This window comes from Pseudophryne corroboree, chromosome 2, assembly GCF_028390025.1.
Source record: "Pseudophryne corroboree isolate aPseCor3 chromosome 2, aPseCor3.hap2, whole genome shotgun sequence".
In the NCBI taxonomy this organism is placed as follows: Eukaryota; Metazoa; Chordata; class Amphibia; order Anura; family Myobatrachidae; genus Pseudophryne; species Pseudophryne corroboree.
Genome location: NC_086445.1, coordinates 424,732,874 through 424,749,749, shown reverse-complemented (window position 1 = coordinate 424,749,749; position 16,876 = coordinate 424,732,874). Strand labels below are relative to the sequence as shown.

The following is a 16,876-nucleotide window of genomic DNA, read 5'->3' as shown; positions in this document are numbered from 1 at the left end:
CTTTATAAGGAGATCGTCCAAGTACGGGATAATTAAAACTCCCTTTTTTCGAAGGAGTATCATCATTTTTGCCATTACTTTGGTAAACACTCTCGGTGCCGTGGACAGTCCAAACGGTAGTGTCTGGAATTGGTAATGGTAATCCTGTACCACAAATCTGAGGTACTCCTGGTGAGGAAGGTAAATAGGGACATGCAGGTAAGCATCCTTGATGTCCAGGGATACCATGTAATCCCCCTCGTCCAGGCTTGCAATAACCGCCCTGAGCGATTCCATCTTGAACTTGAATTTTGTTATGTAAGTGTTCAAGGATTTCAAATTTAAAATGGGTCTCACCGAACAGTCTGGTTTCGGTACCACAAACAGTGTGGAATAGTAGCCCCGGCCTTGTTGAAGTAGGGGTACCTTGACTATCACCTGCTGGGAATACAGCTTGTGAATGGCCTCTAGCACAGCCTCCCTGCCCGATGGAGTCGTCGGTAAGGCTGATTTGAGGAAACGGCGGGGGGGAGGCGCCTCGAATTCCAGCTTGTACCCCTGAGATACTACTTGAAGGATCCAGGGATCCACCCATGAGCGAGCCCACTGATCGCTGAAATTCTTGAGGCGGCCCCCCACCGTACCTGGCTCCGCCTGTGGAGCCCCACCGTCATGCGGCGGATTTGGAAGAAGCGGGGGAGGACTTTTGGTCCTGGGAACCTGCTGTGTGTTGCAGCTTTTTCCCCCTTCCTCTGCCTCTAGACAGAAAGGACCCGCCTTTTCCCCGCCTGTTTTTCTGGGGTCGAAAGGACTGTACTTGGTAATACGGTGCTTTCTTAGGCTGTGAGGGGACATGGGGCAAAAATGCAGACTTCCCAGCTGTTGCTGTGGAAACAAGGTCTGAGAGACCGTCCCCGAATAACTCCTCACCCTTATAAGGCAAAACTTCCATGTGCCTTTTAGAATCTGCATCTCCTGTCCACTGCCGAGTCCATAAGCCTCTCCTAGCAGAAATGGACAAAGCACTTATTCTAGATGCCAGCCGGCAGATCTCCCTCTGTGCATCTCTCATGTATAAGACTGAGTCTTTTATATGCTCTATGGTTAGCAATATAGTGTCTCTGTCTAGGGTGTCAATATTTTCCGACAGGGAATCTGACCAAGCAGCAGCAGCACTGCACATCCAGGCTGAAGCAATAGCTGGTCTCAGTATAACACCAGTGTGTGTGTATATAGATTTTAGGATAGCCTCCTGCTTTCTATCAGCAGGTTCCTTTAGGGCGGCCGTATCCGGAGACGGTAGTGCCACCTTTTTAGACAAACGTGTGAGCTCTTTATCCACCCTAGGGGGAGTTTCCCAACGTGACCTATCCTCTGGCGAGAAAGGGAACGCCATTAGTAATTTTTTTGAAATCACCAATTTTTTATCGGGGAAAGCCCACGCTTCTTCACACACCTCATTCAATTCCTCAGATGGGGGAAAAACTATAGGTAGTTTTTTCTCCCCAAACATAATACAGGTTGAGTATCCCATATCCATATATTCCGAAATACGGAATATTCCGAAATACGGACTTTTTTGAGTGAGAGTGAAATAGTGAAACCTTTGTTTTTTGATGTCTCAATGTACACAAACTTTGTTTAATATACAAAGTTATTAAAAATATTGTATTAAATGACCTTCAGGCTGTGTGTATAAGGTGTATATGAAACATAAAAGAATTGTGTGAATGTACACACACTTTGTTTAATGCACAAACTTATAAAAAATATTGGCTAAAATGACCTTCAGGCTGTGTGTATAAGGTGTATATGTAACATAAATGCATTATGTGCTTAGATTTAGGTCCCATCACCATGATATCTCACTATGGTATGCAATTATTCCAAAATACGGAAAAATCCCATATCCAAAGTACCTCTGGTCCCAAGCATTTTGGATAAGGGAGACTCAACCTGTACCCTTTTTTGAGGTACCTGGGTTTATATCAGCAAGGTGTAATACCTCTTTCATTGCCTCAATCATGCCACAAATGGCCCTAGTGGACATTAAATTTGACTCATCGTCGTCGACACTTGCATCAGTATCCGTGTCGACATCTGTGTCTGCCATCTGAGGTAGTGGTCGTTTCAGGGCCCCTGACGGCCTTTGAATCGTCTGGGCAGGCACGAGCTGAGAAGCCGGCTGTCCCGCATTTAGCATGTCGTCAAATTTTTTATGTAAGGAGTCGACACTTGCACGTAATTCCTTCCATAAATCCATCCACTCAGGTGTCTGCCCCGCAGGGGGTGACATCACATTTATAGGCATCTGCTCCGCCTCCACATAAGTCTCCTCATCAAACATGTCGACACAGCCGTACCGACACACCGCACACACACACAGGGAATGCTCTTAAAGGAGACAGGACCCCACAAAAGCCCTTTGGGGAGACAGAGAGAGAGTATGCCAGCACACACCAGAGCGCTATAATAATACAGGGACTAACTGAATTATGACCCTTTATAGCTGCTTATTGTATTAAACTGCGCCCAAATTTAGTGCCCCCCTCTCTTTTTTACCCTTTCTGTAGTGTAGACTGCAGGGGAGAGTCAGGGAGCTTCCTTCCAGCGGAACTGTGAGGGAATAATGGCGCCAGTGTGCTGAGGGAGATGGCTCCGCCCCTTTTTCGGCGGCCTTTTCTCCCGCTTTTTTCTGTATTCTGGCAGGGGTAATTACCACATATATAGCCTCTGGGGCTATATATTGTGGTTATTTTGCCAGCCAAGGTGATATTATTGCTGCTCAGGGCGCCCCCCCCCCCAGCGCCCTGCACCCTCAGTGACCGGAGTGTGAAGTGTGTATGAGGAGCAATGGCGCACAGCTGCAGTGCTGTGCGCTACCTTGGTGAAGACTGAAGTCTTCTGCCGCCGATTTTCCGGACCATCTTCATGCTTCTGGCTCTGTAAGGGGGACGGCGGCGCGGCTCCGGGAACGAACACCAAGGACGAGTCCTGCGGTCGATCCCTCTGGAGCTAATGGTGTCCAGTAGCCTAAGAAGCCCAAGCTAGCTGCAAGCAGGTAGGTTCGCTTCTTCTCCCCTTAGTCCCTCGATGCAGTGAGCCTGTTGCCAGCAGGTCTCACTGTAAAATAAAAAAACCTAATTTAAACTTTCTTTCTAGAAGCTCAGGAGAGCTCCTAGTGTGCAACCAGCTTGGGCCGGGCACAGAAATCTAACTGAGGTCTGGAGGAGGGGCATAGAGGGAGGAGCCAGTGCACACCAGATAGTACCAAATCTTTCTTATAGAGTGCCCAGTCTCCTGCGGAGCCCGTCTATTCCCATGGTCCTTATGGAGTCCCCAGCATCCACTAGGACGTCAGAGAAATACCGATGGACAGGATGCAGACAGTCATAATACGGACAGCGGCATACCAACCATCAAAATCCCGACAGCCCTCCAGAAAGTACCCTAGCCCTCCTCTGCCCCCTACCCTAACCCTCTCTTGTGGGTTCCTAACAATAACCTCCCTTTCCTGCTGCCTTAACTTAACCCTCCCCGCTTGGTGCCTAACCTTCCCTTGCAAGTTCCTACCCCTCCTCCTCCCCAGTTCCTAACCATCCACTTCCCTGCACCCTAACAGCCCTCCTAGTGCCTAAACCTAACCTCCCAGCCCCTGCGGCAGGACGCGAGCGGGTCCCACTAACAGAACATTCGGGATCCCAGGCATCTGTATTTTGACGCTGGGACCCTGAGCGCCGTCAGGACTGTAATGCTGGCATTATGCCACCTTTCGGGATCCAGCAACGGTATTTAGACTGCCAGGATCCCGTCCAGTGCCATTTTTTAACTACATCCCAATTCTACTTATCATTTATCTAGCACTTTCTACAACAGCCCTGGCCAACCTGTGGCTCTACAGTTGTTGTGAAAACACCAGCATGCCCTCACAGTTTTAGCAATCTCTAACCAAAACTATGGCCAGGCACGATAATACTAATTTTACAACAGCTGGGGAGCCACAGGTTGGCCAGGCCTGTTCTAAAAGATAAAAGCTAGAATCTGATTGGTTGCTAGGGGCAACATCTCCATGTCTATAAACACACACTCTAGTAAATATAACCCATTCTGTCCAGTTTCACAAATCGAAACCAGTCAAACAAAAATACGGTTAAAACAGTTAACAGAGTGTCTGCTACCCATGGGCACATCCTTCAGGTTCTCAGGATAATATTGCTGCAGCCATACTTTTGGATGAGAATACAATTATATCCAGTAAAACAAATCTCTTTTTGAATTATTTGATTTCAAGTAAAAAAAGGTCTATAGTCTATTCTACATCCTTATTAAAAGGGTCTCTGCCTGTAATACCCCTTTTCCACTTACGAGCACGGGTCGCAGCCGGGAGCCTGACACGGGAGCTGCCCCCTGCTGCGACCCGTGCTCAGCCCCTTTCCCATCAGCAGTCACAACCCGGCATATGCCGGGTTGGTGGCGCTTCTAGTGACGCGGCAGGGGCGGCGCAGGGAGATCACATGATCTCCCAGCGCCGCCCTTCCATACAGTGTAAATGGGAGCCGTGTCGCATCGACACGGCTCCCGTTTACACTACAACCCTACCCGGATCATTCCCGTGTCCTACCCAGGTAGATAGCCGGGTAGGATTCACGGGTCACTTGATCCGGGTTGACCCTTTTCCACTTGCAAAAAACACGGGTAAATGCGCGCCCACGTGCATTTACCCGTGTTTTTTGAGCTAGTGGAAAAGGGGTATATCTTAAGCTCCTTGGAGAATGATTATTGTTCCTGAAGAAACACAAAGTTTCACTTCTCATTCCTGCATTGACACCACTACTCAAAAAATGACATGTTAAATTTGGACATGGCTTCTTTCAGGCAAGGAAAACCACCCACCAAAGCCCCTTCATCAGCTACAGTTTATCACATTCTCCACAAACTCGATGAGACTTCATGGCTTATTGACCTTAAGCACAGAATTAATGGGTTACTAAATAAACTTTCCATAAAAATAAAAAAAAGGGGGGGGGGGTGTTGCGCTTCAGTTTTGCGCAGAGGGTAGGCTACAGCTCCATGTTGTAGAACTCCACCATGAAACTGCAGTTTCAGCACAGCAGTTCCCAGCTTTGTGCACAGGTTTCCTACCAATGTGCACCAAGTATGGCATCAAATACTGGTGACCACCCAGCATGCTTCTCTGCTGACTGAATCTCGTTACAAACATGACGATTGTGCAACCAAATTCCCGCCATACACACAGCACAATCCTCTGTAGGTGCATACACACTAGGAGATTTTCATTTCAGAATTCTCTGAAAGATAAATCTTTCACCAAAGTAGTGCATATACACAGCTATTTTCCTCATTAGAAAGGTTATTTACATAATGGGCTGGGTTAAAATTCCAAGGGTGGGTGCAGGGGCCATTTTATCTCAGTGCACTGAAAATCGTTAGTCACCCATCATCGCTCGCACCGTACACACTGAGCAATGATGGATGAAAAATTAGCTGTTTTCACAAAACATTATGGACAAACTAGACGGACCACCTCGCAGGTAATGATGCGAGATGAGAGCGCATCATCGCTCGTCGTCAGTCGCTGGGACAAACACATTAGGCGACTTCAAGCTCAAAACGTTCAAAATGAGTGGTGTGTATGGGCCTTATGACTGATACACAGTACACAATCTGCTATATGACAGAGCAATGGATCGTTACATGCATATGTAATACCGCGCTGACCATGGAATTGTCCCATTGGAGCAGTTCATCCAATGTGACGACACGACCACACAATTCAAACGATGAGTTCGGTGGAATTGAGGGTACACACTATAGACTGTGGTTGTTGCACTAAACCGTGGATTGCAACATGATCCGACATATCGTATAGTTTGTAACCAGCTTTAGAAGTTTATCTATACATTAAGGCTTCCATGACGCTGAAAAGGAAAAAACAAAGTCTTAAAAGTATTCTGCTTGTTGAAAATAAAGAGATTGTTTAAAGAGGAGTGTGCAACTGTATAGAAGTGCCACTGCATTCTATATAAACTAAAATAATTCAAACCTTTCTAAGAAAACAAACTGAGAGAAAATAATGTAATGCCTCATAAGTTAAATTGATCATCAACTAAATTAATACGTTTAATTAGAGACATTAAGTAGTGAATGCAACATATGGTTTCTATGTTATTTCCAAATAGTCTAAAGTGAATTACAACACAAAGTGCTGCTATAGTAACGGCTTCTGACAGCATTCCGTGAAGGGGCCAGAATGTAGGTATCTAACTTACTATTATTTATAGTCCAGAATATAATATTGATAATCCATTCTAGACAATGACTCCACCGCCACCTAGTGGTTTTATTTTCTATTAACTTAGTACAGTACATGAAAACACATCCCATTTAAAAATAAAGCCAAGTTGTATTGCAATGTCACACACACACACACTTGAATCATTACAAAAGTGTTGTTTAGACGGGAAAACAGGTTCTAGAAATCACCGACCGTTGTACCAACACTATCCAATGCAAATTTATGTGAGAAACTACCTATTTTCACAAGCTTAGCCTTCAGCAAAATGGTCACCAACGGTTTTTCCTTATTTTTTCACTATAGTGTTGCTTGCTGGTGAGAGCTATGTGAAGGATACTTTCCAACTCTCCTAGGAATGTCTAGTTTTCAGATCTCCTGGGAATGCCTGAGAGTACCACATTTCAGCAGGCTCGACGAGACTCCTGAACGTGTGAGCCAATCTCCTGCAAGGGTTGTTGTGGCCCTACATTGGCTGTGGTTGCAAGCAAGGGTAACGTTATTCTAGTAAATTAAGACCCCAAAACATTACAGCCCTGTGTTCCCCATCCGACGGCACCACCAATTTGCTGCCCATATCTGCCAATTGTCGCCGGGAAATCAGGAAGATTAAAAATGTTCAAAATCCCCAATTTGCTGATTTTGACAGTTTTCACTCAGAATCAGGGAATCTGGATTTTTAAATAGGATTAATATTCTAGATTCCCACATCCGGCAGTCGGAGGATCGGTACATTGCAGCAATTTGTCTGGAATTTATGGGGGCCTTTAGTTTTGCCTTTAAACTAACTGCTGCTTTAAATCTAATAACTATCTCGCCAGAATTGCATCTGCTCCCTCAAGTTGCAGGATATTACACTTGGCCCAATATGTCATTCTTGTTCAACATTTGTATGTCACCAACCTCTTCTTACTGTTACCCTTTTGGCCAGTCTCACCTTCACATCACGGACCAATGTGATAGACTAAGCAACCAAATACCTCACTAAAGCCACTATGGATTGACAATACAATACAGCACCATGAAATTGGCAGGTCAGAGTAATACTCAATGTACACAAGTTCAGAAAACATTTTCATACTTGCAAATAAAAGGTGTGGCAACAAGACCATACGTACCAAATAGAGTCAGTTTCAATATCCTACTACACTGTATAGCGAATGATAGGTCAGAGCTGTCAAAGATAGTTATGAGGTCTCCATCTGTAAAAAAAAAAGCAAAAATACAAATCAAATAAAAAGCGGCGGGGGGGAATAATATATAATTATGACTTCATTATGTCAAGCACGTGTTTAAAGTATCATAAGAAATGAGAAAATGACCACATTTTCTAGGGATGCTAAGCATTTGCAGGCCAATATACTTCCTCAGCACGAACATGTTGACATCAGTGGCATTTAGCCATGTTTCAGGCTGACTGCAGTAAGTGAAAGAACCCCAAACATGTGTATCAGCCTAAAATGATGTGCTGTAAGACAGTATTCAGTCATTAACCATTAAAGATAGACTACTGAATGTGCATGTAACACAGTGGAGAAGGCATTGCGGTGCTTATAATACACATCCTGTTAGCACCACCATGTGGAAACATTTGTTAATACTTTAGCTTACATTTCCAAGCTGTATGATGATGTGGCATACCATTAAATGTTGGCCAACCCATTATATTTGCCGACAATATTTAAACACACATTAAGGCTCAAAACATATCCGTCAGGCTTGAAGAAAAAGCAAATAATTAATCCTGTGAACAAATAAAGTTACACAATGCTCAAATTTTAAACAACTGCTTTTGGGAGACAAGCTGATACAACTACTACACAAAAATACTTTTTATTACTACATTTTATCAAAAGGGAGGACAGATTCATCAGCATGCTGCTAAACACAGTATGAAGTGTTTCACTTAACCATACATCCAAATTCTCTGTTATACTTTACTGTGTGATCACAACTAAAAGCAGATTTAAAACAGCATAAGTCATTACCATTGATAACTTCTAACATAAAACACACCTGTGAACAATATGGAAAAAAGTTTTAAAAAAGTGACACTTGTTTCTTCAAGACATGCTTGTAGAAAGACAAACATCACAATGAAGTACCCTTGCTTCAGTATGCACAATTGTGTGTCTACCCAAGGAAATCTGACTTCATGTCACGTTAATCCATATTGGTAATGTTCATGTAATCAAAAAATCTAGTGCAATGCTATTTTCATAAAGGTAATAGACAATAAGATGCACTTACACATTAAGATCACACAGATGATTTATTTACATTTTTTCTATTTTAGGTTTAGTAAAATATCACACAGCGTAAAGTAAAACGTGCATATAGAGTATTTTATTCAGCATATTCTATAGTTTAGATTCAGCACAGTGCTGCCTCATGTATGTCAATCATTGTAAGCTCTTCTTCACGGTTATTTTGAGGCAGTGTGGGACTGGGGCATGAAGGGCCGACCGGAGAACGCAGTGGTAGGGGCCCATAGGGGTGTGTTCAGCCTCCAGACGTAGTGTGGCCAACTACTACAGATGCTTGGCTAACCATTAGAGTGTGCATGTCTGAGCCTCTTGATAAATATACACAGTAAATACTGCTAGTGTATATATGATAACATATCAGATTGATAACAGCAATGCACTTTAGAGAATACATCATCTTCCTATGCAGCATAACATGTATAATACAAATGCAAAGTCTGGAACCTGACCCCTAGAGGAGGGGGTGGGCAATTAGGCAGTGGGGACCACCGAGGGTTCCCATGTGGGCCAGTCCGACCCTGTTTAGAGGTCCCTCTTTAATTCTCACTAAGACTAAAATACAACTATATGCAATAGTATGAGAAAGAACAAAACAATCAGTTCTACATGAAAAGACCAACCAAGTTCATGGAATTACAGGTTGAGTATCCCATATCCAAATATTCCGAAATACGGAATATTCCGAAATACGGACTTTTTTGAGTGAGACTGAGATAGTGAAACCTTTGTTTTTTGATGGCTCAATGTACACAAACTTTGTTTAATATACAAAGTTATTAAAAATATTGTATTAAATGACCTTCAGGCTGTGTGTATAAGGTGTATATGAAACCTAAATGAATTGTGTGAATATACACACACTTTGTTTAATGCACAAAGTTATAAAAAATATTGTCTAAAATGACCTTCAGGCTGTGTGTATAAGGTGTATATGAAACATAAATGCATTCTGTGCTTAGATTTAGGTCCCATCACCATGATATCTCATTATGGTATGCAATTATTCCAAAATACGGAAAAATCCAATATCCAAAATTCCTCTGGTCCCAAGCGTTTTGGATAAGGGATACTCAACCTGTATTAAAGTCTGGCACAAAAGAATGAGCAACGTGAAAAGTCAAAAATGATAAAGGAGGATAATACCAGATGCAGAAAGTAGGTTTATTTTGTCATTAAATGTGTGAAAATACAGTCAGTGCCACAGCACTGAGGTCATGGGTTCAATTCCCACCATGGCCCTAACTGTGTGGAGTTTGTATATTCTCCCCGTACTTGCGTGGGTTTCCTCCGGGTACTCCGGTTTCCTCTCACAATCCAAAAATATACTGGTAGGTTAATTGGCTCTCAACAAAATGAACCCTAGTGTGAATGTGTGTGTGTACATGTGATAGGGAATATAGATTGTAAGCTCCACTGGGGCAGGGACTGATGTGAATGGCCAAATATTCTCTGTAAAGCGCTGCGGAATATGTGTGCGCTATATAAATAACTGGTAATAAATAAATAATAAATAAATAAATAAATAAACCCTTATAACACTAAATATCCCTCCAAGCCTATACTATAAGCACGATCAGGCAACAGACCCGGGAGTAGCAAGCTGAAATGCAAGTAGAGACTTGTTTGGGCGCCCATTACTTTAGTCGGGATTAGGTGTTTTGCGTGCCTAAACCAGAATGTAATGGGCACGATAACTGGGGGCATTTGAATATCACCCCTCGATCTCCCATCACTTAAGAAGGGAAATTGGGGGTGCGATAACATTTGATTTCCCCCATAGGTTGTCAGAGAGGTGTATTGTTAATTATGTCTTCCCTTCACAAATGCCAAATATCATAAAGGGTGATATAAACAAGAACATTAGTTAACATTAACTTAGCTTGAGTGGGAGAGTAAATCAATAGCACATTTTACACACACACCAAAACAAAACAAAACAAAAAAAAAAAAAGATTCTCAGTGTCATCGTATCTGCAAGTTTGCCACCAGCTTAGAGGAACGAGGGTACCGCTGAACATTGGAAACCTGCAATTTCTATGCCTGAAAACGAGATTTATGGTAAGAACTTACCGTTGTTAAATCTCTTTCTGCGAGGTATACTGGGCTCCACAACGATTAACATCGGGGTGTAGAGTAGGGTCTTGATCCGAGGCACCAACAGGCTCAAAGCTTTTGACAGTTCCCAAGATGCACAGCACCGCCTCCTCTATAACCCCGCTTCCGTGCACAGCAGCTCAGTTTCGTTAACCAGCCCAATGCAGTAGCAGGTACCTGAGACGACAATCGCTCGTAGCCAAGTACACCACACACTCACCACAGGAGAGGGTATCAGCAGCTATGCCAACACCAACCCAAAGAAGCCAAATGCGTCAGGGCCCAATGTACCTCGCAGAAAGATTTAACAACGGTAAGTTCTTACCATAAATATCGTTTTCTGCTGCGGGGTACACTGGGCTCCACAAGGATTAACATCGGGGATGTCCTAAAGCAGTTCCTCATGGGAGGGGACGCACTGTAGCGGGCACAAGAACCCGGCGTCCAAAGGAAGCATCCTGGGAGGCGGAGGTATCGAAGGCAGAGAACCTTATAAACGTGTTCCCTGAGGACCACGTAGCCGCCTTGCACAATTGATCAAGGGTTGCACCACGGTGGGCCACCAAAGAAGGTCCAACCGACCGAGTAGAATGGGCTTTAATGGTAGCAGGAACCGGACGACCAGCCTGTACATAAGCATGTGCAATCACCATTCTAATCCATCTGGCCAAAGTCAGCTTGGAAGCAGGCCAGCCATATTTGTGAAAACCAAACAATACAAAAAGAGAATCAGATTTCCTAATGGAGGAAGTACTCTTCAGATATGGAGATCCCGTACCACATCCAAACACCGCTCTTTGGAAGACAACTCAGGAGAAGTAAAGGCCGGAACCACAATCTCCTGGTTAAGGTGGAAGGAAGACACCACCTTTGGTAAATAACCTGGCCGCGTTCTAAGAACCGCCCAGTCATGGTGAAAAATCAAATAGGGAGACTTACAGGATAAGGCACCCAAGTCCGAGACCCCTCTATCTGAAGCAATCGCCAGCAAGAATAGCACCGTAAGGGAAAGCCACTTAAGGTCAGCAGAGGCAAGAGGCTCAAATGGAGACTCTTGTAAGGCCTCCAAAACCACCGACAAGTCCCAAGGAGCCACAGGTGGCACATAAGGAGGCTGAATCCGCAACACACCCTGAGTGAATGTATGGACATCAGGTAGGGTTGCAATTTTTCTCTGAAACCAAACCAACAAGGCAGAGATATGAACCTTGAGGGAGTTCAGGCCCTGTTGTAGAAAGGCCAATAGTTTGGCCGTACTAAACTTGAAAACGTCATGATTGTGAGACGCACACCAAGTAAAAGTAAGCATTCCAGACCCTATGGTAAATCAGAGCAGAAGCCGGCTTACGGGCCTTCAACATAGTTTGAACGACCGACTCAGAAAAAGCCTTGGCCCTCAGGACGGAAGCTTCAAGAGCCATGCCGTCAAAGCCAGACGGGCCAAATCCTGGTAAACACAAGGGCCCTGAACGAGGAGGTCTGGTCGTTGTGGAAGTAGAAGGGGCCGATCCCACGAGAGACCCAGTAGATCAGAGAACCAGTGCCGTCTGGGCCACGCTGGAGTGCCCAGAAGTAGGTTTCCTCCTTCTTGCTTGAACTTCCGGTGTCACTCCTGCCCAGAGTAATACGGAGGGAACAAATACGGTAGCTGAAAGTTCCATGGAATTGCCAGAGCGTCCACGAACGCAGCTTGAGGATCCCTTGTTCTTGCTCCAAAGACCGGAACCTTGTGATTGTGTCGAGACTCCATCAGGTCCACATCTGGAAGACCCCACGTGTCCACGAGAAGTTGAAACACCTCCAGATGGAGGCTCCACTCTCCGGCATGTACGTCCTGACGACTGAGATAGTCCGCTTCCCAGTTCAGGACTCTACCAGAATTACCACTGCGGATATGGCCGGCAAATAGCGCTCCGCCCACTGAAGAATCCGTTATACTTCCCTCATTGCCATGCGGCTTCGAGTGCCGCCTTGATGATTTATGTACGCCACCGTGGTGCCGTTGTCAGACTGTACTTTAACAGGTCTGTTATGTATTAGATCCTGGGCCATCGTCAACGCATTGAACACTGCCTGCAGTTCCAGAATATTGATCGGGAGCAGAGACTCCTCCTTGGTCCACCGACCCTGAAGAGAGTGTTGTTCCAACACTGCGCCCCAACCTCAGACTGGCATCCGTTGTCAGAAGGACCCAGTTGGATATCCAAAAGGGACGGCCCCTGCTCAATTGTTGGTCCTGAAGCCACCAGCTCAGTGACAGGCGGACCTCCGGAGACAAGGAGATCATGTGAGATGTGATCCGGTGAGGCAGGCTGTCCCACTTGGTCAGAATTAACTTCTGCAGAGGGTGAGAAAGGAATTGAGCATACTCCTCCATGTCGAAAGCAGACACCATGAGACCTAGCACTTGCATCGCCGAATGTTTCGACACTTGCGGATGAGATAACAAGCATCGAATCCTGTCCTGAAGCTTCAGGACTTTCTCCTGAGACAGGAACAACCGTTGGTTATGAGTGTCCAATAACGCTCCCAGATGTAACATGCTCCGAGCAGGAACCAGGGAGGATTTCTTCCAGTTGATCAGCCACCCGTGAGCCTACATGCACTGGACCGTCAGATCGAGATGACACAGGAGAAGTTCTGGGGAATTTGCCAGGATCAATAAATCGTCCAAATTCGATAGGATCCTGACCCCTTGACGGTGGAGTGTAGCCGTAATGACCACCATAACTTTGGTGAAAACTCAGGGAGCAGTTGTCAAACCAAAGGGTAACACCCAAAATTGGTAATGACGGTTGCCCACCGCAAGCCTGAGGTACTGCTGATGAGATACCGCAATAGGAATATGTAGGTAGGCATCCTGTATGTCCAGGGAGACCATATAGTCCCCAGGCTCCAAGGCCAGAACAATAGAGCACAGAGTTTCCACACGAAACTTGGAGACCCGCACATGCTTGTTCAAGGACTTCAGATTGAGAATGGGCCACGAGGACCCGTTCGGTTTCGGGACTAGGAACAGCGGTGAATAGTACCCCTTGCCTCTCTGAGCCAGAGGAACCTGTACTACCACTCCTGTGGTCAGGAGGGAATGTACCACTGAGTGCAAAGTGTTTGCTTTTGCCGGATCCAGAGGCACATCTGTCAGGCAAAATCGATGAGGGGGGACGATTCTTGAAGGGTATGGCGTAACCTCGAGCAACGACTTCCCTCACCCAGGTTATCTGAAGTGGTCTTCAACCATTCCTGGGCAAAACCTAGAATCAGCTCCCCACCCTGGGATCCCCCAGAGGGAGGCCAACCCAGGTCATGTGGCAGACTTGTTAGTTCTGGAAGCTGGCTGACGGGAGACCCAGGCACGCATCGGTCTGGGCTTGGCAGGTCTGGAAGCAAGAGCTTGCTTTGGGTACGCCTGACCTTTGGCTATTCCTGGAGGACGAAAGGGCCGAGGGAAAGTACTTTTAGCCTTCTGTGCAGAAGGAGCCGTACTGGGTAGGCAAGCTGTTTTAGCAGTAGCCAGATCAGCCACAATCTTATTGAGGTCTTCTCCAAAGAGAATGTCTACCTTTAAAGGAAGCACCTCCAGGGTTTTCTTGGAATACATATCCACCGACCAGGATCTCAACCAAAGGATACGTCTGGCCAAGACGGACGTAGTAGCAGCCTTGGCCCCGAGCACCCCGGCATCAGAGGCCGCCTCTTTAAGGTACAGAGAAGCCGTGGTAATATACGAGAGACATTGTTGATCATGCTCAGATGCGTTGGAAGGCAGTTCCGCTTCAAGCTCCTGAGCCCATGCCTCAACAGCTTCAGCAGCCCATGTTGCTGCAATGGTTGGCCTATGCACAGCCCCAGTTAGGATATAAATCGCTTTCAAAACAACCCTCCACAAGTCTATCCGTCGGTTCCTTCAGAGAGGTGACGTTAGTTACTGGCAGAGCAGAGGAAACAACCATACGCGCCACATGAGAATCTACGGGCGAAGGGGTTTCCCAATTCTTACATATCTCCACAGAGAGAGGATAGCGAGCCAACAGTCTCTTATTCGGTGTGAATTTTGTCCACGGATTTTCCCAGGATTCCTGATGTATGTCAAACAGGTGTTCAGAATGAGGTAAAACTTCTTTAACCACCTTCTTACGTTTAAATCTATCCGGTTTCTTAGAAACGGCCTCAGGCTCATCAGACACCTGAAGAATGAGCCTAATTACTTCAATCAAATCCGGGACATCCAATGACTTCCCTTCCCCATCAGAAACATCTGTGTCAGTGTCTGTGGGATCAGTATATGCACCATCCTCCTCAGAGGACGTGTCTGGGATAGCAGTGGATTGGGAGGAGGTAATAGCCCGACTTAGTCTTAGGCGGGCGAGAGTGACACTTAGATTTAATCAATGACCGGTGCAAATGCTGTAACTGAGTGGAGATATGATCTGCCCATGGCGGATTAATAGCAGGGACCATAAATTGCTGCAGTGGCACAGGTGGTCCCGCAGGGACCACCAATTTAGTTACAAGCGTGTTTAACAGTGTGGAAAATGTAGCCCAAGGTGTGTCCTGTGATGCCCCCGGTGCTACAGACCCACTGGGAGGTAAGGAACCCCTCCTGAACCTGAACTCTCAGCTGCCATATTTTCCTCCAATGCGTCTCTGCGGCATCACCACCATGCAATGTGGGAGAAGCTCCAGCTCCGTTGCCACGTGTAGCTGACATACTAATGTGCACAATATCGGGCAACCTGGTACAACTCTAAGCAGCGATATACCTAGCAAGAACCCCCAGTGAAAGCTATGACAGCACCGGGAATTCTAGAGATATATAGAGTGACTATAGATCACAAGTAAAAATACACCGTAAGTATACCCATCCTATAATAAAAAGAAAAACCTGATACACTTAGCCCTCTCAGGTACAGTACCGGTAAATCCTTTTCTCGTAGTCCGTACAGGATGCTGGGGTCCATATTAGTACCATGGGGTAGAGACGGGTCCACCAGGAGCCATTGGCACTTTAAGAGTTTAATAGTGTGGGCTGGCTCCTCCCTCTATGCCCCTCCTACCAGACTCCGTCTAGAAACTGTGCCCGAGGAGACGACATACTTCGAGAAGGAATTACACAGATAGCGTCCAGTCAGCGGGGGCAGTGGCTCAAGACCCCGCAGGGCGGACACTGCTCCCCCCCCACCCCTCCCCTCTCAGTCACGCTGCATGGAGGCTGTCGCCAGCAGCCTCCCTGTAAAAAAATAAACTCTGAAATAGGATTTTAATTACCTGCCGGTAAATCCCTTTCTCGTAGTCCGTAGAGTATGCTGGTCGCCCGCCCAGTGCTCATTTTTCCTGCTGATTACGTTGATCTTTTTGCACATTGTTTCATGTGTTCAGTTAACAGCTGTTGCGTTATGCATGCTGGTTGGCGTGACTTATGTTAAAGGCCATGTTAACCGAGATGTTTATGGATGGTGTGAGCTGGTGTGAATCTCGCCACAAGTTTAATAGTAATTCCGCTCTCGAGAATGTCAGTCTCCTCGGGCACAGTTCCTATGCTGAGGTCTGGAGGAGGGGCATAGAGGGAGGAGCCAGTTACACTGTTGAAAAGTCTTAAAGTGCCGAAGGCTCCTGCGGAACAGTCTATACCCCATGGTACTAAAATGGACCCCAGCATCCTCTACGGACTACGAGAAAAGGATTTACCGGCAGGTAATTAAAATCCTATTTCAGAGTTTATTTTTTTACAGGGAGTCTGCTGGCGACAGCCTCCCTGCAGCGTGGGACTGAGGGGGGGGGGGGGAGCAGTGTCCGCCCTGCGGGGTCTTAAGCCACTGCCCCCGCTGACTGGACGTTGAGCTCCAGAGGGGTCTGATCGCGCCCCACCGCAGGGGAACGCTCGCCCCGGCAGCCAGCCGCCACCCCTTCAGGGAGCTGAAATGTGGCGAGTGAGTCACTGTCCCCCCTTGCAAGCAGGGGGACAGTGTGAAGAAGGTGGCTAGAGGGTAGGAGCACGGTCTTAACCGCACTCCTGGAAGGCTCAGCGGTACTGCGGTGTGCGGTGCTGGGAGGGGTGGGGGGGCGCACCCTGGGCCAGCTCCGGACCCTACACTGACCACATGCAGCCTGTGGGGGTCTGTGGATCCAGGCCAGCATGAATTCTTCTGGCTAGTTCATGGAGCGTGAAGACAGCGTCATTGAGGGGGCAGAGCTTCTCCTCAGAGTGGACCCAGCAGCGTTC

At 46.3% G+C, this 16,876-nt stretch overlaps 1 protein-coding gene across 5 annotated transcripts in view; it reads right to left on the bottom strand.

The window, feature by feature from the left end:
• The window catches only part of TFG (trafficking from ER to golgi regulator), a 106,404-nt gene that overhangs the window by 45,154 nt on the left and 44,374 nt on the right, over positions 1–16,876 (bottom strand). For all 5 annotated transcript variants that reach the window (XM_063953538.1, XM_063953539.1, XM_063953536.1 and 2 more), the window contains exon 3: positions 7,411–7,494. In XM_063953538.1, coding sequence (XP_063809608.1) covers positions 7,411–7,494 — 84 coding nt within the window. The remainder of the gene's footprint in view (positions 1–7,410; positions 7,495–16,876) is intronic.